General features: G+C 46.1%; 1 protein-coding gene across 1 annotated transcript in view; it reads left to right on the top strand.

Annotated features, from left to right (window-relative positions):
* Nxn (nucleoredoxin) overlaps positions 1-26,400 on the top strand; it is a 140,614-nt gene that overhangs the window by 103,342 nt on the left and 10,872 nt on the right. The window contains exons 2-5 of the mRNA XM_003469689.5: positions 12,661-12,778; positions 14,731-14,864; positions 15,449-15,549; positions 16,939-17,045. Of these exons, the coding sequence (XP_003469737.1) occupies positions 12,661-12,778; positions 14,731-14,864; positions 15,449-15,549; positions 16,939-17,045 (460 nt within the window). The remainder of the gene's footprint in view (positions 1-12,660; positions 12,779-14,730; positions 14,865-15,448; positions 15,550-16,938; positions 17,046-26,400) is intronic.

Below are 26,400 nucleotides of genomic sequence, written 5' to 3'. Positions count from 1 at the left end.
ACTTACACTTTTGGCTTCTCACACCAGAGAAACAATGCAGTATTTATATGTGTGTCCAATTTATTTCACTTCAGAGAATGGTCTCAAGGTGCATCCATTTACCTAGGAATATCGAAAGCTTATCCTTGTCAATGGCAAAATGGTACTCTATTGGATTAAAAAAAAACCCACATCTTCTTTATCCATTCACCAGTTGATGAGCATCTGGGCTGCTTCCAAGATTGTGCTGCTCTAAATGAGAGTGTGCATGTATCGCTGTGGTATGATGCTTTTAATTCTTTAAGAAAATACCCAGCAGGGTCTGTCTTGCCTTCTTGTCCTGTCTGTTTCTCCTTGCATTTGGCACAATCCATCTTCTGTTGTGCCTATGCATAACCTTTAGGTTTCTCTCTCCCTCCTTCCCTTCCTTTCTTCCTTCAGTAGTCCTAGGGAGGCATATTTTTTATTGTGGTAAAATATATATAACATAAAATTTCCCATGTTAACCATTTTCCACTTACAAACTCTAAGACTTCTGAAGGCAAGCGTGGTATTTCACTGCCTGCCCTCTCCCCACCCCCCTGCAGCACTTTGATTAGTGTTTTGAATAAGTCACACTTAATAAAGCCCTGTTAGATGGCACAGCCCAGTTACATCAGCTGGAATACAGTCCAAAAAAATCACTATTCTGAGATTTTAAAGTAATGAAGAATAAATTTTTAATGCCGTATTTTAATATAGTAGCAGAAAGGGCCCCACAAGGAGGGTGTGCTGGGTGTTTGATGCCTGCTGCCTTGGTCTGTGGGAAGCAGGGTTGACATGTTCGTTGTTTTTTGTTTGGTTTTTTTTTTTTTTTGGTCTTTTTCGTTTTTATCGGTACCAGGGATTGAACTCACAACTGCCTGCTTGCAAGGCAGGCGCTTACACCGCTAAGCTAAACTCCCAGCCCCTGACATGTTCGTTTTTAAACATCACATTCTGGTGGCCTTCAGAGACACAGATCCTCTCTCTTAAGCCAGCTATGAAATGCAGTGTCGTGATTATGAATCCACTAGGAGGACTTTGAATCCTCATAAGCTGGTGATGGCTCTGAGCACCCTAGCCCAGCCTGCCTGTGTCTTTTCCCTGGTCTCATGCACTGGTCCATTCTCTGTGTCAGGTCCAGACAAAGCAGAAACAGAAAGGGGACTGGATGGAATACAGAGGTCAAAGATACTATTGGATAAAGGGATAAAGGGACACTTCTCTCGAGTGTCTGATTGCACTAGCAATTCTATTGAGTCAGTTATTTTGCAATGTAAAGAACATTCCAAGTCTCCAGGGAACCAGGAAGAGACTTGTTCTTGAAGAACCCATTGAAACAGCTCAAACTGACTGCATAGTTGGGCCAGCCCTGGATCTAGCTGGCCAGGACCATGTTCCCTCCCTCCATTTATTCATTCCTCCAACTCGCTCATCACTTGTTGCACACATAATAGGTCCAGGGTTGCGCAAACCAGTCTGAGAATTAGTCTCAGCTTGTCACCCCCTGGGAATCAGACCTCAGGAGCAAGGGAATAGAAAATTTGGTCTTAAGTCTGGAGCTATGGGGGCAAAGTCCTATGGAGCATCCAGACAGTAGTGCTGGGATAACAGCTGCAATAGCTGATTTGATGAATCACAGCCAACCCTTACATAGTACTTGGTATGTGTAGGCCTTATTCCAGATACTTGACTCACGTAATCTTCTCTGTTTTATTTATTTATTTTGCAGTGTTGAGGATTGAGCTCAGGACCTTGAATATGCTAGGCAAGTGCTCTATCACTGAGCTACATCCTCTCATCTGATCTTCTCAGCCTCCTAGTGAGCTGTAGATTTCATTCCATTTCATTCTTGGAGGCAGGGTCTCTTTGTGGGCCAGACTGACCTTCAACTCCCTATGTAACCCAGGCTGGCCTCACACTCATGGCGATCTTTCTGCCTCAGCCTCCCAAGTGCTGAGATTACAGACATGCACCACCACACCCAACTTGTCATCCCAATTTTATAGAGGAAGATACCAGAGAGAAATTAGGTAGCTTGCCTGATGTCACCAGCTTCTTTTTAAGCGACCGAAGCAGACTTAAATCCAGGCAGTTTGGCTCCAGAATCTTTGAGGGGATATAATAGATTGTCTTGTGTTTGGTTAGGAAGGGCGGGACACTTTTGAGGATCTGCTTTCTGATGCTGCTTGCAGAAGGGGAGGTTCTGACCGTGGCCAGCATCGGGTAGGAGGGCAGGGATAAAGTTTGTCTGTAAAGGCTCTGCCTGACCAATCTAAGGAGTTTGCTGATTAATCCAACATCTGTGTTAGCTTTGGCTTCAGCCCACAGATTTGCAGCTGCTGTTGAGAAATAAAAGCTCAGCCTCTTGGTTAAGTACAAGACTCAATCTTGAACATGAGAGGCAGATCCTGCGTCACCCTCAGGAGCCGGGACTTCTCAGAAATCACCAAGCTGCATTTCCCTGCGGTACCTGTGGGTGCTGACTAATCTCACCAGCGTTTCAGCTTAGCTCACTGTCTCATTTGCATTTTTAGCTCCCAGTCTTGTCCCTTGTGATATGTGTGTCTTTGTTCTGTGGAGCACTGTAAGAGGGTTTCTGGCCAGCATTCCTAGGGCGATAGTTCCAACCTTGGAATCAGAATCAGCTGTCAGGAATGGGAACTCACAAGTAACTGGATAGCCCGTTTTGTCATCCTTCTTCATTTCTGCCAAGTTGAGCTAATGTTCTCTTTGTTTCTTTCCTATTTTATCTTTATGGCCTCATATCTGTGTATATACAGTGGTACCTCGATTTATGAACTTAATTTGTTTTATGGGTCTGGGGGAGATGGTTCCATTTGTGTTTGTGTGGGGAAGACGGTCATGGTTGCTTTGTCATCTGAGGCAGTTTTCGAACTTCAAGTGAAAGCAAGCTTTGGCCAAACACTTGTGTTTGCTCACAGAACTGTTTGCAAACAGAAGTGTTGGTGAACTGAGATACTATATTACTGTACTTAGCTTTCTAGGGGCTGGGGCTTTGCTGTGCATGATCTGCTGAAATCCCCTGGCCTTGCGTAGCTACAGAAGAGGAGGACCAGTGAGTGACAGATGTCACCAAAATGATCTTAATATGGAATTTTTTTTTCCAGGATAGGCACTGAAAAGAGAGCAAACATTGGATGTGTTTAAAATCACATAAGGCTGAGGCCATAGCTCTGTGGCACAGTGCCTGCCTAGCGAGCGTGAAGTCCAGAGTTGGCTCTCCAGGACCAGAATAAATAAATAAAGTCACGTGAGCTTTCTCAAATGCAGCCGTAACAGTCAAACTCACCCTTTTCAGGTGCTTAAATTGCCATCAGCCTTTCTCAGACAGTCTTGACAGCCAGTGGCACTTGAGCTTCTGTGCTGGATCTCATCTTCAGGTTCAAAAGCTGCTGGGATGGGAAGTACCTGACCCAGCTTCTTCTCCCTACACCGTACTGTATTTCACGCTTTAGTCCTCTGAGCCCAGAGCTGAGGTTTGCTTGGTTTGCAGGAGTCCCTTTCAGAATGCTATGTGGTGCTAGGGTTCTCTTACGTAGAGAGACAAGCAAATTTCGTAGAGGGAATTTAAAAAGAACGTTTTCCCCAGCCATGTGCATGTGTGCTTATGTCCCAGCCACTCGAGAAGCTGAAGTGGGAAGTTTGTTTGAGCCTAGGAGGTTGGGGCCACCCCGGGCAACATAGAGTCCTTCTCAAAAAAAATTTCTTTCCTCTAGATGCCCCTTTCAAGTCTCGAAATCTAAAAACTAGAGTGAAGGGATAAAGAAAGAGGGCAACAGCAAACCTACCACATAAAATAGGCACCAAAATATGTGGTGCAGAAGGTGCTCATGGCAAAATATCACTTGCTCCAAAAGGAAATCCTCATGCTCAGAGTAGTTTTGTCTACAGCCTATTAGCTATTCAGTTGATTGATTAACTGTAAAATACAGTTGACAAGGAAATGTTTTTTGAAGAGGATGCTGACAAGACAAGGGGGAAATAAGCATAAATTGGATTCCAGTATTAATGATGCGTCCCGAGGGTGCAGGGCTTTGAGAGTTCAGAGTGTTTCCACACACGTCACCTCCTCTCAGTCTCACATTTGTCCTGTGCCATGGGCACGGCTGTGCTAGGAGCAGAGTGGAACCTCCTTAAAGTCCAGCCCCACATCTCCTGCTGACGTCTACTAAGGTGCAGAGCCAGCATGTCGGTCCAGGTCCTGTTAAGCCTGTTTTTCTACACCACCATGTCTCCTCCCCCAGGGACCTTTAAGATGACAAAGAAGCTCTAGTGATGAAGTGCTGTAATATACTGGCTGGGAAAGTCAGCGGCAGAGCATTGCCTAGTGTTTGCCTTGCTTGCTGTGGTCTGTTTGATCCTTAGCATTGCAAAAAAACTAAAAGCCCCAAACCAAAAAGGGCTATAGTACAGTAACAAGGAAGCGTGTGAAATTTTCTTAGGGATGCTTTGAAAGAAAGTGCATTTAGCTCTTGGCTGGATGGTTCAGATACTGTCACCCTGAAGAGAAAGGACAGAGCAGACCCCACAGTCACTCATAGGCTCTGAAGGAGCTCAGGGGACCCTTGAAGCAGCAGGATAATCAGATGTCATCACCCACGCTGCCACCTTAGATGCTGAGTCTGCTGGAGGAGATTTTAATGGCAAGAATAAAGTTGGAACAATATTGTAACTCTCTCCATTAGGTCAAAATCTGCACTGAAATGAAATGTTAAAACAAGTAGGTCATAGGCTGGGGATTTAGCTCAGCGGCATAAGTGCTTACCTTGCAAGCACGCAGTCGTGAGTTCGATCCCTAATACCAAAAAAAAGAAAAAAAAAAAAAAAACACAAGTAGATCATAGACACGATGTGGTAGTATACTGTAACCCCAGCACCTGGGAGGCTGATGCTGGAGGATCACTGTGAAATCAAAGCCAACAACATAGTGAGACCCTGTCTCAAAAACTTCCCCCAACCTTCCCCACTCCCTGCCAAAAGTAGGCAGTTCTTTATCTGGGGCCCAAGGATCTCTTGTGATCAGGCAGGTTCCTCTAACAGGCTCTAGATGATCGTGAGCTCTGTGAACTTACAGATCTTTTGTGTGTGTGTGTTTTTCTCTGGTGAAAGGTTCCACAGCTTTTATCCTCAAAAGTGACCCAAAAATGGTTATTAAAGTGCTGGTTTCAGAATCCTTTTGGAAAACCTTTGGTGTATGTGAGGTGTCACACACCATGCTAAGACACAAGGTGAGTCATTTCTTTAAGCCAAGCTTTTCAGTCGGTGTGAGAGAAGCCTCTGTGCAGTGCAGGCTGAGACAACATCTCTAACCTGAGGATCTCTTTCTAATTCAGGTGTTGAGGTCAACAGGGTCAGAATAATCACTCCTGTGCCTTCTGTGCTGTTTCAGAGCCGAGCAACCTTGACGCTACAGCCTGAGAAAGACAATCCATGAATCCACAGACACAGCTCACTGATGAATGACATAAGTTCCTATATAAATCATTCATACAGAATTAGAATGTGATGGGTTAGTCTATAAAAGGACCAACTTTTTTCTGTGTCAGTTGAGTTTAGAAGCAAAATGGTTTCCACTAAACCAGCAGGCCTTTATTTGGAAGCCATGTTCCCAAAATGAATGGATAAAACTGAGTCCGAGGCCTTCAGGTCTGTGAGCAAGGAGGGATCCCAGCTTGGGTGAAAAGATGAGAGCCCTGGTACAGTTATAAGTTCCTAGCTCTCCAAGGAGGGTTAGAGAGAAAAGACATAGCTGTGGTGATTTGGATTGGGGCAGAGAGTCGTGTTCAAAGTTTTGTCTACGTAAGAGACCCAGAAGAAATCGAGTTCTTCCTTACCTAGCAAGGGCAGCATCTGTAGTATTTTTTTCTTAATGTGGTAAAGACTATCTCAAACCAATGGCTAATATATTTGCTAATAAGATTACATAGTCATCTATTATCATCAGGTGGAAGATAAAGGTGCTGGCTGCTTAATGCTGTTCTGGAAGAAAAAGATACAAATGGTAGATCTATTAAAAAGAGAAAGCAGAATTGTCTTTGTTTGTAAATAATTTGACTTTCTATTCAGATTAAAAAATAAAAGTGCTTTGAAATAAAAGTGTAGACTTAAACTGGGCATGGTGACCTACACCTGTAAACCTAACCATTCAGGAAATGTGCAGCAGAATTGCAAATCTGCAACTTCACAAGGTCCTGTCTCAAAATAAAATCCCAACCGTCCAGGATTGTACCTCAGTGCTTCCTTAATTCAATCCCCAGTACCACAAAATGGGAAAAAAGAAAAACTATGCAGACTTAAAGTCAGCTGCTTTTACAACTCTGTCTTCCAATTTGTGACCTAGTCTCACTGTGTTTAAGGATTTAGGATTAAGCATTTTGTTCTTTGGGAAGAAAATCAAGAAGTTAAACCACGCTCCCACAAGCCAGCCGGTACACAGGATGGGAGATAAAAAGAGCAACCGGGCTGGGGATTTAGCTCAGCGGCATAAGCGCCTGCCTTGCAAGCAGGCAGTTGTGAGTTCAATCCCCGGTACCCATAAAAAAGGAAAAAGACCAAAAAAAAGAATGTTTATTAAAAAAAAAAGAAGAGCAACTGGGCTGATTTGGGAGGAACTCAGCAACTGAAGTAAAAAAATAACTTTGCTTGTATTGTTTGATTAACTTTGCAGGCCTAAAGCTGGTAGTCTGAGCATCTATTTGAAGGATAACAATATGCATTATAGCAAGTGTGGGGGATTTCCTTCTGACTTGTGTTTGAAATCCAGTGTTTCTCGTGCCATTTTACTGTTTTGTTTTATTCCTGAATCTGAGAGCCTGAGCGGCTGTTTTGAAGATAACAATGTGCAGTATAACAACCATTATTAAATTCACTCATCTTGTTTTGAAACCCTGTGCAGCTATTGTTGTCTTTGTTGTTGTTGTTTTGCTTTTGTTGTTATTTTTTTGTTTGCTTCTTGATTTTCCTGCTCTTTTTTTCTCTTTCAAATAAAATTAAAAAGAAAAACAAATTTTGTTCTTGCAGTTCTTTTTTTTTTTTTTTTTTTTTTTTTTTTGGTCTTTTTCCTTTTTATCGGTACTGGGGATTGAACTCACGACTGCCTGCTTTCAAGGCAGGTGCTTATGCCGCTAAGCTAAATCCCCAGCCCGTTCTTGCAGTTCTTACTCATCTTTGCTTTCTCTCTTCTAGGTCATCCCAGTCAGCATGTTACCGTATCTTGTGCATGTGCACATATGTATGGGTGCGTGTGTGTTACCAGCCCCGGGTCTATACCCGTAGCCCTTTTTAAAATGTTGTTTTGAGAAAGGGTCTCACTAGTTGTCTTGGTTGGCTTCATACTTGAGATTCTCCTACCTTAGTCTTCCACGTAGCTGGAATTACAGTCCTGTACTACCGTGCTCAACATGTTCTTGCGTCTTTAAAATATCCTCCCTCTGAGCTCATTGTGTGTTTTTCCAATGAAATCCCTACTTATCCACTTCCTTTACAGCAAAACTCTTAAAGAGGATTATCCATGGTCACCCCCTCAGACCCTCTCTTCTTCCCTCCCTCCCTCCCTCGCTCACTCTTTCCCTTCCTTCCTTTCCTCCTTCCTTCTCTCCCTAGCAGTGTTGAGATTGAACCCAGGGCTCTCAAACTGAGTTATCCCCCTTTTCCTTTATTTTGAGGCAGTATCTTCCCATGTCACTCAGTTGCCCAGGCTAGGCTCCACCTCGGTGATGCTCCTACCTCAGCCTCCCAGAGTTCCTCAGTTGCAGAAGGATGCCACCACACCTGACTTCCCTTACTCTGTTTATAACCTTTTTTCTTCTCATAGTTCTCCTCTTGCTGCCTCCTGTGTGGGTAGGAGAGCTCGAGTCTGTCTGCAGGCCCACTTGGGGCGGGTGTGCCGCACAGAACGGTGCCCATTCTTCTTCTACTCCATTGACTCCCTGGCCCTGCCAAGCTCATGCTCAGTGGCATGTGACACGGTTGCCTGCTCTTTCCTCTTCATCTGCCCCTGCTTCCCCCAGCACTCTTCAGCCCTCTTCGTGTGCAGGCCCTGGATCTGCCCTGGGATTTCTTTCTCAGCCAGGCCTTCTCCTTAGAAGGTCTCAACAGATCCATGACCTTGTACAGCTACATAGTCACTGATGACCTGAGATCCCTGATCAGAACCTCAAGCCTCCTTCTCCCCAGAGTCTCGATTTATGAAATATCCATAGCACATCTAAGGAATAACAAAGCAGATGAAGTAGCTGCCATTCTGTTCTGGTAAGAAAGACAGAAAATAAACAAGAAATAGTAAAATAATTTCAGACCATTGTAAGGGATAAGAAGAAAAAGCAGCAGAACCAAAGCATCTCGAGGTTGACCCATCAGAACTTGATTTGACTTTTCAGTCTCAAAGGGCTCTTGCACCATTGTTTCTCATCTTGGTTCATGGGAACCCTGCCTCCACAACACGCTTGGTCATGTGCCTGAGTTAGTCAGCTTTCTGTTAAGGTAACAAAGGCCTGCAATAACTTACAGAGAGGAAGAGTATATTTTGGCTCATGGTGTCAGAGGTTTCAGTCCATGGGAACTTGGTCCTTTTGCCTCTGGGTCTGTGGTGAGACTGCACATCATCATGAGGAGCACCAAGTGGAATAAGCTGCTCTCCTGGCACCTAGGAAGCAAAGAGAGAGAGTGGAAGGGACCGGGGTCACACATGTTCCTGTCTGCCTAACTTTCTCCTTCCTGTCCTGCTTCCTAGAACATGACAGCAAATGTATGGCACACGTGCTGCAGTGTTTTGTTTGTATCATTCAAAGCTCTAAACGGTTCCCCATCACTGTCCTAAAGGTCCTGCCATCTCCCAATAGAGCCACATCAGGCACCAAGCCAGTATCATGTTCAAAGTGGAGCTGTAATTCCTGTGTCTCACTGCTGGTTGGCTTGAACCACCGGTGGTACATGCATGACTGTATCATTTCTGCCACTGCTGGTACAAACCACCCAATGGGCCAGTCATACATGTACCACCGGTGGTTCAAGCTGGCAAAAACATAACCCTTGAATATTTTTTGAGACCCAAAATTTGGGCTGAGGATTTAGCTCAGTGGCATAAGCTCCTGTCTGGCAAGCACGAGGTTGTGAGTTCGATTCCCCGGTACTAAAACAACAACAAAATACATATGTATAGCATCTTCCAAAGCTCGGTGCATCACCTTTGACTTTCCTTGCCTCCCCAGTATTCGGTCTACCCATCAGTCCCACTGCCTCTGTCTTCAGAGTGGATCGGATTTCCTGTGCTGCTGTGGTCTACACCCTGCCCCGGGCTCATCACAGCCCCTTACTGGCTGCTTCTAGATGCATCCACTCCAGCCTTCACAGCCAGCTCCCAGCCTCTGTGCAGGTGCCCTGGGTCGTACCCAGGTCCCCCACCTTGTGTATGTGTCACACTCCATTGCATTACTGAGGTCTGTGACACCTGTCTTTCTTCAGAGCTCCAGTTCACGTTCCCTAAGCCTCTCTAACCTGTGCCATTGCATTTCCCCTGCTGTATTTTCTTTCTATCCATTATGAAGTTCTAAAATTATTTTTCTATTTCTGTTTTTGGTTATCTTTTCTGTCACAGCAGAACAGATACTCTAGGATGGCCATGACTTCATCTACTTTGGTCTTTTTGTTCCTATTGTGTTTAGAACAGACCTGGCACACAGTAGGTGCTCAGTTAATAACTGCAGGGTCAATCTCCGTACTTACCAGTTATAAATCATATGGGGGACACAAAACCTATGTTTGCTACCGTGTGTCTCCTGAACAACAAATAAAAAATAAGCAAGAAAAATTAGGTCCCTGTGTTCTTTCCTGTCAAACTGGGAAAACTGGTGTCAGTGAAAACGTTAGTGAAGATACTAGGACATGTGGATTCACATTTCCTGCTGATGGAAATATAAAATGGCTTAAGCTCTCCTAAATGGTAAACCACGGGTGATTGTTTTACTTTAATTTTTGTGATTTGTTATTTCCCAGTTTTTCCAGTGATTACTCCCCTCTCCCCAATTACTTTCTTAACAAACGAACAAAAAATCAATTATCTTACTCTTGCTTTAAAAACAAAAATCTCTGTGGACACTTACACAGCAACTTTATGAAGCGAACCACAGTGAAAGACGGATTTGTTTGGTGAGACCTCTGCTCTCAAGGTTTCATCTGAGCCCAGCGTCTCTGGTTTCTCTGGAATGATGCAAATATAAGGTTATCACAACCAGTACAGAGCCCGGAGTCGCTCTTTGTGAGCTCACCAAAACGCAGGGCTGGAAAAACTCACGCCATGCCAGGGAGGCCACCCAGTTTGAAGGGGAGGTCTTCTGACCCTTCCTGCCAAGGCGTGGTCTCCACAGGCAGGAAACCTAACATTCTGTTTTTATTTATTTTATTTTTTATTTTTTGTCTTTTTCGTTTTTACTGGTACCAGGGATCGAACTCACGACTGCCTGCTTGTAAGGCAGGCGCTTATGCCGCTGAGCTAAATCCCCAGCCCCCTGTTTTTATTTTTTTGAGGAAAAAAATAAAATTTCAAAACAAAGTAATTAGAGGGCAACAATGGTTAGTCCATTGCCTATTGTTATCTTTGAATTAGTGACTTGGACTACAAGATACCTGAATTTAATTGTCCAAACAATATTAGCACAAAATTTCTTTTTGATAAGTTAAGAGAACTTAGTAGTATAACCATCTTAACTATCATCTATATATAGGTATATATGAATATATGTATATGTATAAAATTTCTCTCAGCTTCTCACACTGGGGAGAGAATATGATGTTTACACATATGAGTCTGACTTATTTCACTTACAAGTATGGTTTCCAGTTGCATCCATTTACCTATAAAAGTCTCAAGTGTATCCTTCTTTGTGGCTGAGTAGTACTCCATTGTATAAAAATACCATATTTTTTTATTCATTCTTCAATTGATAGGCATTTAGGTTGTTTCCAAGATCTGGCTATTATAAATTGTGCTGCTATAAACATGGGGGTACACATATCGCTATGGTATGATGTTTTTAGTTCTTCTAGGAAGATACCCAGAAGGGAGTAACTGGGTCAAATGAGACTCTTGAGCAGTCTCCACACTGATTTTCAGAGTGTTTGTACCAGTCTGGAGAAAGGTTCCTTTCCCCCCACAGCCTTTCCATCATTTGTTAGTGGTTGATTTCTTGATAACAGCCATTCTTTCTGGCGTGAGGTGTTATAATCTTACTGTTGTTTTAATTTGTATCTCCCAAATGATCAGTGATGTTCAACATTTTTTCATGTATTTATTTACTGTTTGTATTTCTTCATCTGAGAAATGTGTATTCATCTCAGATGCCCATTTTTGGGTTGGGTCTTTAAATTTGGGAGATCTGGGGGGATTTTTTGTTTTGTTTTCGTTTTTTTAGTTCTTTGTATGTTCTCCCTCCTTTGTCTGTGGTACAGCTGGCAAACATTTTTCCCCATACTGTGAGTTGTCTCATTACTCTGTTGATGGTTTCTCTTGCTGTGCAAAAGCTTTTTAATAAGATGAGATCCCAATTGTTGATTCTTTGTGATAGTTCTTATGAGATCGGAGTTTTATCCACAAAGTCTTTGCCTACACCAAGGTCTTCAAGAGTTCACCTAGTCTATCTGCTGGCACATTTAATGTTTCTGATTTAATATTTGGATCTTTGATCCACTCCAAATTAGTTGAGTGCATGGTGAAAGATACAGGCTCATCTCTGGTCTTCGGTATGTGTAGAGCCAGTTTTTCCAGCACCATTTATTAACGAGGCTGTCTTCCAGTGAATGTGTTTGGCACCTTTGTCAAGGAAAAGGTGAGCCTGATGTTCAGGGCAGATGGCCTGTCCTGCTCCCTCACTGCTGGGGACAAGTAGAAACCATGAGAACCACTCGGGCCTACCTGTCCTGCGTGCTGTGGGTGTTCATCATGCAGCAGGCAGCAAACCTAGGGCCTGCACACACTTGGCTCCTGCCTGGGCGGTTTAGGCTCACATTTTCCCAGCCTCATTCCTCTTAGACCCTGGGCCAGTCTGCTCAGCAGCCCGCCAGTAGGCAGAAGGTTGTGTTGAGTGGTTCCCTGGGCTGCTCGTGAGCACCGCTGGCCCAGGTATCCAAATGGCTCGCGCTGTGACATTCCGAATGTGGGCCTGGTGAGGTGGCTTGAGGGGCATCTCAGCTCCTTGCTATTATTGAAAAGCTTGTCCCTTCTCCCTTGGCACTAAGGGACACAGAGAGCAGGCACGCAGAGGAGCAGCCACCGCCTCTACCTGCTGCTGGGAAAGAAGTCCTGCTTCATCCCTGACTGCCTGGTGGAGGTCTGATTGCGTCTTAGACTGTGTGGTGCAACTTCATTCTCATGCTTTTCACGAACGAGCCCATAGGAAAAGAAAAGTGAGAGGGAGTAAGGGTGGTTCCCCATCAACCTCTGCCACAGCTTGAGCCTGGGGGGACTCGGGGCTCTGTGCACACCAGGCCACATGGGTTAGAGTTAACCTGCTCCTTGGCCCTGCTGTCCGGTTACTCCTTGATTCACACGTCAGTGCTTCTCCACTTGTCTTCCCTTAGGGCCTAAACAGAATTCTCCAGTTACTTTGGTTTGGATTTAACCACTTTCTTTTCTCTTTACAGCTTAAACTTTGGAACAAATACCGGATTTCCAACATTCCATCACTAATATTCCTAGATGCTACCACTGGCAAGGTTGTGTGCAGGAATGGGCTCCTGGTGATCCGCGATGACCCGGAAGGTGAGGTGTCGCCTGTGTCCATCTGCACGCTTGCTGCTGACTTCCCGCCTTCTCTTGCCCCAGTCCCCTCCTTGCGGGCCCAGGCAGTACTAATGAAATGTGTGTAAGTGGGTTTATGTGGCTGGAAAACATCGTCTTCACGAAATTATGGTATTCTCCAGGTCACGGTTAAGATTTATAAAGGGACCAGAATGTCCCTCTAGGGGGCTTTAATTCGTGAGCCAAAGCAGATGGAGTCTGAAGAAGAAAGTTCAGCTCTGAGGGCTCAGGAGGCTGTTGGAAAGCAATGAAGGCGCAGATACTTACTGGCTTCTATTGCTGCTTACGTGGCAGCTGGCACCTTCCTGGTTAGACCAAGGCTAAGTGGGGTGGTGTTATTTTTTTGTTTTGTTTTTGTTTTTTTCTCTTTTTGAAATATAGATTGAATATGCCTTATCTGGAATGCTTAGGAGCAGAAATGTTTCAGATTTTGAAGTTTTTTGGAGTTTAGAATATTTGCATAGGCTTTACTAGTTGAGCATCATTAAATCTAAAAATCTAAAGTCCAAAATGCTTTTAAATCTGAATCTTTATGACCACCAGTGACTCACAAAAAGTTCCAGATTTCAGATTCGGGGACTAGAGTATTAGAGTGGCTCCACCTGGCCACCACAGCAGAGTTGCAGACTTAGGGTGCTCTCCTGGCCAGAGTGAGTTCAGCCAAAGTCCCGCTGGCCTTGGTCCTGCTGATTCACTGACTATAGTCATGGACCGGGGAGGCTGCTCTGACGCCCTGCTCAAGGACCAGCAAAGCCCTGCTTCCTTCCCACTTGCCCTGGAGGACTCCACCCCCCAACTTCCTCTCTTATTTCTCAGATTAGAGGGTTCAGCCCTGGTCACAAATTGTTCCAGTTTAAAACATTTTTTTTTTCCATCTGTGTTGGAGGATTATTCTCTGTAAAAAACAGGGCATGGGCCAGGGGTTTAGCTCAGTGGTATAAGTACCTGCTTGGCAAATGCAAGGTCATAAGTTCAATCCCCAGTACCATAAAAAAAAACAGGGCATGAAGGAACCAGATCTGCACTTGGTGTGCACACACGTTACTCCAAAGCTTGTTAATGATATAGGTGACCTGGACCCTTCCCCAGAGATTTGTCTGTTCTTGTGTTTCAAGGTGAGCTTGGCCACCTGCATTTGTAAACTGTCTGTGCTCCTCCCTCCCATCCTGAACCCCTCAGGCAATTTTGAGGCTGTGGGCCTTGGCGCACCCTATGACTTCTCTGTTGGACTGGGAACTATTATTTGTTCCATCTGCCTGAGGTTTAAGTACTGTCACACTGTTAAGCATTTGGGTTGAGTGTACGTCATTCTATATTTTTAATTACACTTAAATTCTCACTTTGTTCCCTGACCTGCAGCCGAGACCAACTGACTCAGAATCTCTGGGGGTAGGACCCGGTAACACTGTATTTTTTAATTCTCTGGTTGATTCACATGCAGTCAACACTGAGAACCACAGAGATGCCAGGCTTGGGCTTGAACTGACTCATGGGAAATATGGGAGGCAATGGCTTCCGAATCTGGTCCTCATTGAAATAAGCAGCAACTCTGTTCTGTGTGGTTGCGGGGAGGGGTTTAACTGGAATTGAACCCAGGGCCTTCACACTGATCTATACCCCCAGACCTTTTTATTTTTTATTCTTGAGATAGAATCTTACTAATTTAATTGACTTAATAGCCCAGGCTGAGCTCAAATTTGTGATCTTCCTGTCCCGGCCTTCCAAGACCAGTACCAAGATTACAGGCATGTATCCCCATATGCCCAACTTGTTCTGTTTTATTTCTCCTGTAAGTCTCCACCCCTGCTTCTGGGTCCTGAGTTTAAGTTGTCTTGCCTGCAATCCTGAGGCTTTTGGGGTCCCAGGCCATAATGAAGAACCCTGACGGTTGTCCCATCTGTTGCCTATTTCAGGTCTGGAGTTCCCCTGGGGACCTAAGCCCTTCAGGGAAGTCATCGCAGGGCCCTTGCTTAGAAATAACGGGCAGTCGCTGGACAGCAGCAGCCTGGAGGGGTCTCACGTGGGAGTCTATTTCTCCGCACACTGGGTGAGTGTTTGGTCCCTCCCTCATCCAGGCAAGAAGCAGCAGCAGTGTCACCACCAAGCCCAGTTGAGGCTGGCTTCTGGCTGCCGGAGGTGCGCCTGCCCTGGCAGGAATTTCCTGTCCTCCTTGCCTTCTGCACTGATGCATTCTGGTATGCATTGATTGCTTAATGTTATGAATGATGATAGAGACAAGAAGATGACCTCTTTAGACTGATCTAGAAGGCTATTCCTCCTAACCCATGCAGATGATACCTCTCAGGGCCCCCAGGGGGGCTGTTCAAACTGCTACCCGCTGGGCTGGACAGGGCCTCTGCGGGATGCTCACCAGGAAGAGAGGCAAGCTGAGGACCACCTCTTTGATACACTGGGTTTTGTTTTTTTTTTTTTTTTAATCAGTAGCAGGGATCGAACTCACGACCGCCTGCTTGCAAGGCAGGTGCTTATGCCACTGAGCTAAATCCCCAGCCCCAGTACACGGGTTTTGCCGTCCCAGTTTTACTTGGCTCTTACGGACCTGGTCTCTGACGGCAGGTGGCTGAAAAACAGAGGTTTGTTGCGCAGCAGAGCTCTGCTCTTCTCTTTCAGTGTCCACCCTGCCGAAGTCTCACCCGGGTGCTGGTTGAATCCTACCGGAAGATCAAGGAGGCAGGCCAGAAATTTGAGATCATCTTTGTTAGTGCAGACAGGTAACGTGTGTGTGTCTGTGCAGACAGGCAGTGCTGCCCCCTTTCCCGTAGGTGGTTGAGGTCCATTTCTGTAGCTTTACATTTCTTTCTTATCGCAGGACGTGAAGGTCGGGATTGGGGAAGACATCTGAGATTATTGGTGGGGAGGCAGATAACACTGCACGTTTACTCATGTGTTGTCTGAAGGGAGCTGAGACAAACCTCTTTTTTCTGTAAGCGATGGGGCGTGTCCCGACTCAGGCCTGAGCTATTTGAGATCAGGATGTGTTTTCTGATTTGTTCAGCTTTCTAAATTGTGAGAAAAGGATATGGAATGGGGAAGATGGAAGGAAGCCAGAGACAAACACAATGTGACATTTGTCTTGGGTGGTTGTACAGTTGTTTTCTTGGCTCTGGCCGTAAACTCTGTCTGGGGGCTGTTTGAATGCACACGGATAAGGAATCACAAAAGCGAGGAGCGTAGAGGGACATTTTTCCTGGAGCAAATCAGGTCCCTTTAGCTTCAGGTTCCTCCCCATCTTGTTAGCTCTCTGGCGTCACCCATCAGTGAGCTCCTTCTGCTTCTGCCTTTTAAACTGCTGCTCAGAGGGGTCTGTAAAGTGCCCATAGGCTGAAGGCCTTTTGCACATTGTATTCCCACCAGCCCACTCTCCCTTACCTGGTTAATTGGCCTGTGATCTGTGCCATAGCTCCCTGCCTGGGTACAAGGCGGCAGCCCTGAAGCCAGGCCAGGGAGAGCAGGCACTTTTAGAGCCTTTAAACAATGTCACCTTTATTGGAAATATAATTTCTGTTCAATAAAATGCAACCATTTTAGTTATGCAGTTCAGTGGGCTTTGCCTAATTACCTGTGTAGTCATCATCATCACATTGAAGGCTGAGAACTTTGCCATCACCCAAAAGATCCCTTTGTTCCCTTTCTCAGTCTGTCTCCATCCCCAAGCCTACCTCCAGGAAATCCCCAGTCTGGCTATCCCTTGAGAAGACCAGCACTTCTGGGAGTTTCTTCTACCTAGAATCATAGGTGTACATTTGTTTTTGAAGTGCGTGGTCCTTTATGGATCGTAGTTCCATAAGCAGATTAGAAATATCACAGGAGTGGGGTGGCTGTGTATATCCAAGCCCCTGTCTGTACTGAAAACACAGAGTCAGCCGTGGATGTGATTGGTATAATGCAGGGTGCTCAAATGGCCTGCCAGACTGTGGGAAAGCACGTGCTTCTTGGTGGGCACAAGAATGGGCAGAACAGCACACGCCCATAGCCTGCTCTCTGAGGAGCACAGTGATCAGAACCCCAGCCTCCAAGGGTCCTGGGTGCAACCTGATAGCTGGGCGAGGAGGTACACTCCAGGTAACAGCAGCTTGCTCTCCACATGTGTCTGTATGTAGGTCAGAGGAGTCCTTCAAACAGTACTTCAGTGAGATGCCCTGGCTTGCTGTCCCCTACACTGATGAGGCCCGACGGTCACGCCTCAACCGGCTGTATGGAATCCAAGGTAGGCGTCCCAGACCCACCAGGCTGCTTCCTGGACAGAAACCTGACTGCTGGGTTCACCATGTCCCTGGACTTCCTCTGAGCAGAAAAGTAATACTCTTATTTCTGTAAGTGTCCACATTCCTTGCCATTTTACAGGTTACTGGGGGTGAATTTTATGGTATATGATTTACACCTTATTAAACCTTTTCTTGCTGGGTGTGGTGGCTCATGCCTATAATCCCAGCACTTGGAAGGCTGAGGCAGGAGGATCATTGTGAGTTCAAGACCAGCCTGGGCTACAAAGTGAGCTCAAGGCCAGCCTGAACTGCATAGCAAGACCCTGTCTCAAAAAGACAACCTTTTCTTAAGTACTCATTCTATGGACCAGTGGGTAGCTCAGTGGTACAGCTTGTTTACCATGTATGAGGCTCTAGGTTCAAACCCTGGCACTGCAAAAGAAAAAATATATATATACATGTATTTGTCTTACTAAGATAAATGAAGTACTTTCTTTAGTAAGGACTATTTCTCGGTCAGGCATGGGTGACACACAACTGTAATCCTGGCATTCTGGGAGGCCGAAGCAGGAAAATCTAAGTTTGAACTCCGCCTGGGCAATTGAGCAATTTAGTGAGACCGTATGCTTCTTTGAGTTCAATTACCAGGACTACCAAAAAAGGGGAAAAATGGTGCTTTTCACTCCTAGCTTCGTGGCTTCTGATGTGGGTGGACCATGAAGCGCATATTCCAGAGGACTTGGCCCGAACTCTGTCCCCAAGGTCTCACTGCCACACAGCTGATCTTTGCTTCCATCACTCAATTTCCTCTTCTACAAGTAGGGATGTAAAGTCTCAGACACAGATCTGCTGGGAGTGTTCATGAGTGTGTATGGAGCACCTCTTAGGGTTGCCAAAGCTTCAGGGGAGGCGGCTAGTACTTTTCAGGTGAGCAAGCTGCCTGAGCATGTTGAGACCCAGAAGATCGAGTATGAACCATGTTTTTCAGAAATAATGATTGTTAGAGCAACAAAGTATATTTCTGCTCTTTTGTATGTGAACATCACCGTTCTAGTCTTCAGCCAGGCGGGTGCCAGGGATGCAGCTCTGTGGGAGAGCACTTGCTTAGCATGCACAGGGCTCGAGGTTCCATCCCCAGCATGGAGGGAAGAAAAAACAAATCAGGAACATGGATGCGTGGGGTTTTGTTTTGTCTTCTGGTTCAGGGGTTTCAGTTCTCTACCCCCAAGAGGTGCTGTGTTGCCATTAAAGGAGGTGTGACTTCAGTAGGCTGGGGTCCTGTCTTGCCAGGAAAAACCAGCAGGCTATGTCTCAGCTCCTGTGCTGGCTTGGGACTGGAGTCTCTGCAGGCTACAGACGCGACAGCTGTAGGCTGGGTATGGTCCCCGTCTTCCCTAAGCATTACCAAGACTTCACCGTCCCCTTTGGTGCCCTGTCCAGGTGCAGCTGTGCCCTGCTTGCTTAGTGACCATGGACTTTTTAATCTCGGTCTTTTAGCAATCCTGGGAAACCCCTGGGCTTTTTCAAATTCCCACTCCCCATAGATACCAACAGGTGCCTTTAATGTGTGACCTCCTCTGACCCTTAACCGTAGTCTGGTCTCTCTTCAAATGGGCATAAAATCTGATTCTGTGATGTAATGGAGCCCTGGCACACACGCTTACAGATGACCTGAAAAGCGTCTCACAGCTGCAGGCCAAGAAAGTCAATTGTTATATGTCTACCAGGCCCGGGCCTCCCCGATCATGGCCTGGGACCCCGTTTGTTCTCTTACTTTTTTGCACATTTACTGATACGACCACCTTTAGTGTAGGTTACCAGTGTCCCCGCCCTAGCCCAGCTTTGCTGAGTGGCCTTGACCAAGTTATTTAACCTGTTTTCTCTATAAAATAGAGATGTTGCATCCATATCCTGAACAGAAAGAGAATTTTCTCCAGATATCAGCATAAAAAGAGACAGACAATTTCAGAGAAAATGTAAGATATGAGGCAGGAAATATACCCAATACATATTGTCAGTATGGATATGTAAAATATTCAGCATTATTTTGTGAGTTACAGATGAAAATACTATATTTTTATTTATCATATTCTCACCTCCCCATCCCCAAGATAACCAATCCCAGGGTAGGGGAGCCAGCGGAGTGCCAGGAGAAGGTATAATTAGCACAGCCTTTCCGGACAGCAATTTGGCCATATCCATCAGCCGCCTGGAAAATCTGAAAAGCTCTTAATTTAGAAACCCCATTGATAGGCATTATTCTCAGGAATAAATCCTCTAGTACCTAGTAAAAGCTGAGCCTCTTTTGAGCAGGGGTGGTTTTATTTTTGTTTTTCGGTGCTAGGGAGGGAACCCAGGGCCCTGTGCGTGCTAACTAGGCACGTGGTCTACTGCTGAGCTACACCTTAGCCGCAGGTTTTTGTAATTTTGTAAACCTCTTAGGTACCTTAAATTCTTTATGGGGCACAGTTCTTTCCTCATTTTAGCCCCTAGAAGTCTCGGCGGAGTCTGTACTCACCTGTGGCAGTTCTGTCTGCGTGTGACCTTGGTCCTCATTCTCTTCCTCTGTGTCTTCCCTCCAGGGTAACATTTTCATTGAATTTTATTGGATTGTATCATGCATTTCAAATTTAAAAGATTTTTTTTTCTCATCATGCGTTGTTTTAAAGCTTCCTCAACTTTTGAAAAAAACGGTGGAGTGGATTTAAATACAAGGTTTGCACTCTTTATGGAGACTCACTGCTCAGTGGGAAGTCCCTAAGAGTGGGCCTAGGCTACCTTCCAGTGACCAGCTGGGGTTTAACATTGGGAATAGCTGAAAGGCAAGGGGTGCTGATGTCTTGAGGAATCAAAAGGGGTTGGCCATTTTGTAAGGGGGCTTAGACACTGACACTTGTCAGGAGGCCTCTCCTCTTAGGGGCATTGTGTTTCTAAATGCCTCTGAGCAGGAGAGCATCCACTTGCCAGAGGTTGGGAAGTACCTTTCCCTGAAGGTGGGGGCCATTGAGACGCAGACATTGCTGGTAGTCAGTACCAAGGCTAGGGTCACCTGAAATAAGTCCAACGTGACCGCCTGTTATAGTACAGTACATAGACAGTTTGCAGGGAGTGGGCCATGCCTCGCTGTGTTCATTGAGATGCTTCTGAGGATGCTTGGAGAGTGAGTAGCACAGAAGAGACACCGCACGCACAGATCATGACCTTTCACGATTCCCCTCAGGCAGAGGCTGGAGAGGCCTGTCTGTAAATTGCTGGCAGGGTTCAAAATTAAACTGACAGTTTTATGCCAGCCTCAGTCTAATTGTCCAGTGGTCAGTGTGTAACTTTTGTACATAGAGGAGCTGGGGTAGTTGGGGGTGGCCTGGAAAGCAGTGGCCACCATGGAAGGAGAGAATAAGGGCTTCTAGAGCTCATTCATTCTTCATCCTCGACAGGGAGAAGCATATACTGCTCCTCAGCTACAAAGTACTCCTCTACTGAGGATCAGAAAGCTGATGTGGGGAGACTGTCCGCAGGCAAGCTGCGGCTAGCCAGCCACACTGAGAGAGTGGAGGATTCCTCCGGGACCCCACCCCGCCCAGAGCAGCCCTGCAGCCCAGCCCCACATCTGGCCCCTCCTGCCCTCACCTGCCAGCTCCATGATGTCCACATCTCCTGCCATCTGCTGTCGTCTTGCACATCTCTCACCCCTCAGGTCCTGCTTCCTTGCTCTCTGGTTTCCAGTTCTTGCTGGTGTCATGTTCCAGGAGCATGTTTATGTGACCTCCAGGTCTAAGTCTCAGAATCCTTCTTCAGGTGCATTAATGGAATAATCTCAGTTCAGAGGCATCTCAGGCTTAGAGGAATTTAGCCACAGAAGGTGGCTCGGGAGAGGGCCTTACAGGTTAGATAAGGGCTTGGGCACATTGTGGGACAAGGTCAGAGCAGGAAGGCCTGGGGTATGCTGTAGTGGCAGAGGAGGGGTAGCACTGATAAGACCACAGGCAGAAGGCTTGACCACCGTGCTGAGGTCCTTGGACCTGACCCTTTAGACACTGAACCCAGACTGGAAGAGAAGTCCCAGAGGTGGGTCACTCACTTCAATTTCTGAGCCTCACACTTAAGCTCAGAGCTGTGCAGGCTGAATGTGCAACCTCATCACACAGGCCTGCCTTGGGGAGCGGGGTGCCGACCCCTGGAAATGAATGCTCCCTCCCAGCCTCCCATTGCCACCTCTTCTATTTAGTCGCATTCAGGATGGTCAGAGAACAACAGAAGATTTAGCTGAGCAGCATACGTGCCTGCCTGGCAATCGCAAGGTCATGAGTTTGATCCCCGGTACCAAAAAAAAAAAAAAAGATAGGGAGCCTATAATCCTCATGCATTAGGCAGCTGATTTCTTGTGGAAGCGTGGGCTGTCATTAAGTTCTTGTACAGCTTTTTACATCTTACGAGTCAGAAGCCTTGTTCTCACAGGTACCAGTTCAGGCAAGTTTTTGCATCTTGCTGCCTCTGACCACAAAAACAAAAGGAACTCCACGGAAGGATGGTGAGAACTCACCTCTGGCCTTCCTCAGGCTGGGCCCAGAGCACAGCGATGGGGCACGTGAAGTGGAGCCAGCTGGGAGCTCAGCCCTGACCACACACAGGCATCCCGGGCCCATTGCTTCCTTCTGTCTCCCACGTTCCCTCTTCCTCTCCTGGCCCAGCTCTCTAGCAGACCGCGTTAGTGGAGCATGGCCAGCTCTCCTGAATGCCTTTGGTCTTGCCCTTCTCCACGCAGCATACCTGTGGTCCATTAGGCTCCAAGGCTCCACACCTTCGTGTATCTTCTGCATCCCCTTTCCTCCTTCCTGTTCGCATTCTTATGTTCTAAGGCTTTTCTTTGTTCTTCAAGGGACCTGTTTATTCTCTCTCTCTCTCTCTCTCTCTCTCTCTCTCTCTCTCTCTCTCTCTCTCTCTCTCTTGCTGGGGATTGAACCCAAGGCTTCTTCCTGCTGACCAGCACCCCAGCTCCTCATTCTCTTTCTTGCCTCTTTGTCTGTTAGCTCTTTCTCCACTTTTTTCTTTCCTTTTCCGCTTCACAGTAGACTCAGATCCAGGCTGCTGTGACACTGAACTACAGCTGAGGGCGCACAGCAGTTCTGGAGGCTGGCAAGTGGAGCAGAAGGTGCTGGTGATTTGTTTCCTGGTGCGCTCACCTCCCCGACTTGCAGAGAGCTTCTCTCTGTGTCCTCAAAAGTTAGAGGAAAAGAGCTCTGGTGTGTCAGGACTTGACTTTACTTTTGTTGTTGTTGTTTTTTAAAATATGCAGGATCTCACTGTGTTGCCCAGGTTAGTCTCAAACTCATGTGTTCAAGTGATCTTCTTGCCTCAGCCTCCTGAGTAGCTGGGACTAAAGGCCCCTGTCACCCTACCTGGCTTTTGAACTTTTAATTCTATGAAAATATCTAGGAAAATATAGAAGCTTATTGTTAGGGGCATGTTGGGCCTACTTACAAACTTAATTCAACTCTTTTAAACATTTAAAAGTGATTTATTCACTTAAACCTCTTCAAATATTTGACTGCAGGACTAACAAAATGTCCTCAGGTGTGCAAGTCTATCTACCAAAGTCAGTAAATTTGACATAAATATGGAAGTACGATGAAGGTGTTTCAACTCAAAAATCACAAGTATGCAGCCGTTTCTTGACCACATATTTTAATATTGGAATCCCAGGATGGACCTGTTAGGCTACATTCTCTTAAGCAAAACTAAATCACGAAGTTAAACACCAAATGTTTCACTTTGCTTGTATTCTTGGCACACAAAAATACAAATACCACAAGCTCGATTTGTATTTCTAAACTTGATTCCTGATCATACTAAGTTTGCAGCTTGCCCATTTATAAGGGAATAATTATTCCAGCTTCGTCACAATGGCCAGCCTTATTTATAGCACTGACAGTCTATTTATAGGGTTGTGTTCTTGCCGTCAAACAAGATGGCCATCTCACCTTCCAAGGCCCTGGAACTCACAGTTGTGGTTTGATTCGTATCTCTTCACAGCTCTGGTCTTAGAAGCTGGCAGTTCCCCAGCAGGCTTTGCTGGATTTTGCTTTTGTTTTCCCCTTTGGGTATTTACAAATCTCCAGTCTAACTCTAAATACTTTGGAGCCCGAAGAAGCTGTATATTTGTTTATACTCTTCATAACATCTTAAAACTCTTGACAGTCTTTTTATTGAATTCTGAATATGTCTGAGCTTTCTGTGACACTGTGGTTGTAACTCCTCAAGTTATTCCACTGATGCATTCTTATGTACATACACACACGCGTGCACACACACACACACACACACACACGCACACACGAGTCACGGAGGGTTTCCAGTTGCTTGTGTCTGGTCTTCAGCAGATCCTCCAGGGCTGTCTCTGGGTGAGTGGCCTTCCCTGTGTGGCTCTGGCTGGGTGCCCTGGGCTCGCTCTCTCACTCCACTTGTCTCCCCCCTGAGCATTTTGTTTGATGAAAATACTTCGCAGAGAAGTCAGGGGCATCCCCTGTCCACACCTGAGCCGCTCCACCTGGCCCTGTCAGTGTGCCTTGCAGAGAGGGCGTTACTTGACCCAACAGTCACTTTATGCTTTCTTGTGCTATCCTAGCAACACATGCGTGACGATGCATAATGCAAGAAGAAATCAGAGCCCCCTGAGCACCCTGGGAGCTGAGTTGAGAGTGACCCTGGAATCTGAGTTTCACCTGCAGAGGGAAGGAGGCCTTGCAAAATGCTCACAGTTTGTTGAGGTGTCCCTGGGGTGGGGGCCTTATGACTGTACCTCTCAGGCACGCCTTTCCTGGCATGGCAATACCTGCTACAGGCCTGTATGATAGGTTTACCCTGAGCTAGACAAGCCCAATACTCCTGCTAAGGTTAGGGGAGCAGAAGTTGGAGCCTCGCACGGGCAGTTTATTGATTTAGCAAGAATTGGTCTAAATAAAATATGTAAAAAGGGCCATGGATGTAGCTCAATGTGAAGAACCTGATTTCAATGCCCAGGACTTCAAGAAAAATAAGATAAAATAAAATAAAATAAGCCCTTGTCATTAGCTGGGGCGCCCTGGATCAAGCCAGGGTGTGAGAAGCAGCAGACTTAGGAACTGGCATCTGGCTCGCATCCATCTCCTTGTCTCACCAGTGGAGCTGGCTTCCCCTGAGTGAGGGCCTCCCTGCTCCTACTCCCAGACCGGGGAATTTGCAGCCCTATAAGCCATTCAAAAATCCCTTTCTAAAGAAATCACTTAGACACACTTGGCAAGAGGCAAATCCCATTAGCAATTGTCTAAGCAGTGCTGGGCTCTCAGAGAACACGGTGTTCTTTGCAGGGAAACTTAGAGCCCCTTCTCTCTTAAGCTAAGAGCCCTAGCAGGTTTTTTCCTGGCTCCCCTATCCTTGGGATTTGAGAGGGAAGGCAGCCTAAGGCAGTGATGGCCAACCTTTCAGAGCTTTCAGTGATCCAACAGCCCACTGTGGCCATAAGTGTGCCGCCTCTGGCCTAAAGGCTGTGTGTGGCTAGAGTGATGGCCATGCTGCCCTGCAGGACCAGGATCTGGTCGGGGAGAGGTCCAGGCAGAAGGACCAGTGGGTAGCTTTTGACTTAAGGTGAGGAGGCCAAAGTGTAAAGACCCTTTGCTGTCCTAGCAACCAGCGACAAGTTTTCTCTTTCTTCCCCCCACCCCCGTCCTTTTTCTCCCAATTTTCTCCTTCTGTTTTCTCCTCCCCTTCCCTTGTTCCTTATCCTCCTCTTCTAGTTCCCTCCTTTCTCCTCGTTCCCTTTCCCTCTTCCTTGGCCCTTTCAAAAAATAAATTTGAGGGAGAATCTCTAAAAATTAAAATGAACCGAACTTTTATTTTTCCATCAGGAGAAGCCAGGCAGCCCATTCTGGCATTTTTTGTAGGCAAATCTCAGTATGGAAAGGGCTGGCCTGGGCTGTCTGGAACCGTCCTTTTAGCTAGCAAGGGCAGGCTGGGGGCAGCCTTGATGTTTTGTTTTGTGTGTCGTCTTTAATTCTGAGACTACAAAAAAGAAAAACAAAAACAAAAACAGGAAAAGACAGAGAGTCACGTGACAAACACCCATGTGGCCCCCATCCAAAACTGACATTTTTGCTCAGGTATTTAAACTATAAACCAATGGGCAAAAGGTGCTCTGCTTAATTCCTAGCATCTCCCCACCAAATAAGAAAAAGCATAAATGAGCAGGGAGTGTTATTATAGACCAAGGTAAAAGTTCTTTTTCTCTCCTGCCTTCTTTCTTCCTCTGCCCTGAGGAAACACTGCCATACGTCTCACGTATAACTTCATAAGCTGCTTTCACATTTTCGTATATGTGTGTGTGTGTGTGTGTGTGTGTGTGTGTGTGTGTATGTGTGTATAACAGCATTTTGTGCTTGCTTTTCTTACAGTTTCTAAGATTGATCTCTGTTAGTACTTATGTCTACTTCATTTATCTTCAGCGCTAGAAAGTGTTTGGTTGTGTGCCTGTACCATTGATCTGCCCCATTGTTGATGGATGGTTGCTGGTCTCCAGATCTTCTACGTTGGCAGAGCATTGCCATCCATGTCTTTCTGCCTGCTTCCTGGCACAGGTACCAGCCTGAGCAGCCTTGCATTTGCTGGCCCAGCTCAAGGAAGTCCAGGCCATCCTCTGAGCTCCCCACCAGAAGTACCTGCTCCTTCCTGTCAGCTCTCTGAGCGAGGGAAGCTGGGGGATCCAGTGAGCAGAACTGACAGCTGATTTAACCGAGGCACTGGTTTGTCTGTGTTATCCCCTCCCCAGTCCTGGGGCCCTTCAGTTCAGATTTTCATCGTATGTTAATCCACGTATTATGACTCCATTTCAGAAAGCGCCAATATATCTTATCTCACCCACATTCCTGCCTTACTAGCACAACTGTTTCTGCTTTTCTGAACCCCTTGGTCTCTGTTCCGGGACACACTCACACTTACACGTAGCTGTAACATACACATAGCACATGCATTCTACATTTTCTTCCTTAAGGTACTACAAAACCCTTGCTGCAGTCCTCACTGTAAGATGCACCCTAAGCTGTGCCTCCAGGCCAGGATCTGCTTTTCTTCCAGTTTCTCCTCCCAGCTTTCTGTAGTGTTTGGGGAATGATCCTCACGCCCTTAGATCCTGTTGCTGTCCAGCTGCAGAGAAAGCTAGGTTCCAAGCCCCCTGGTTCCTTCTCTTTCTCCCCACGGTCCTGGTGGAGTTTAGCTTTTTTGCCCCATGCACCCGGCTTCCCTTCTAGCCCCACAAAACTCTTAGTAATAGAAAAATAAGCTGGGTGTGGTGGTGCGTGCCTGTAATCCCATCTACTCAGTGGTTGAGGT

This window comes from Cavia porcellus, unplaced genomic scaffold, assembly GCF_034190915.1.
Source record: "Cavia porcellus strain 051 isolate PalLab524CR breed Dunkin Hartley unplaced genomic scaffold, mCavPor4.1 scaffold_6, whole genome shotgun sequence".
Classification (NCBI taxonomy): domain Eukaryota; kingdom Metazoa; phylum Chordata; class Mammalia; order Rodentia; family Caviidae; genus Cavia; species Cavia porcellus.
Note: the sequence above shows the minus strand (reverse complement) of the source record. Positions and strands in the feature narration are given on the sequence as shown.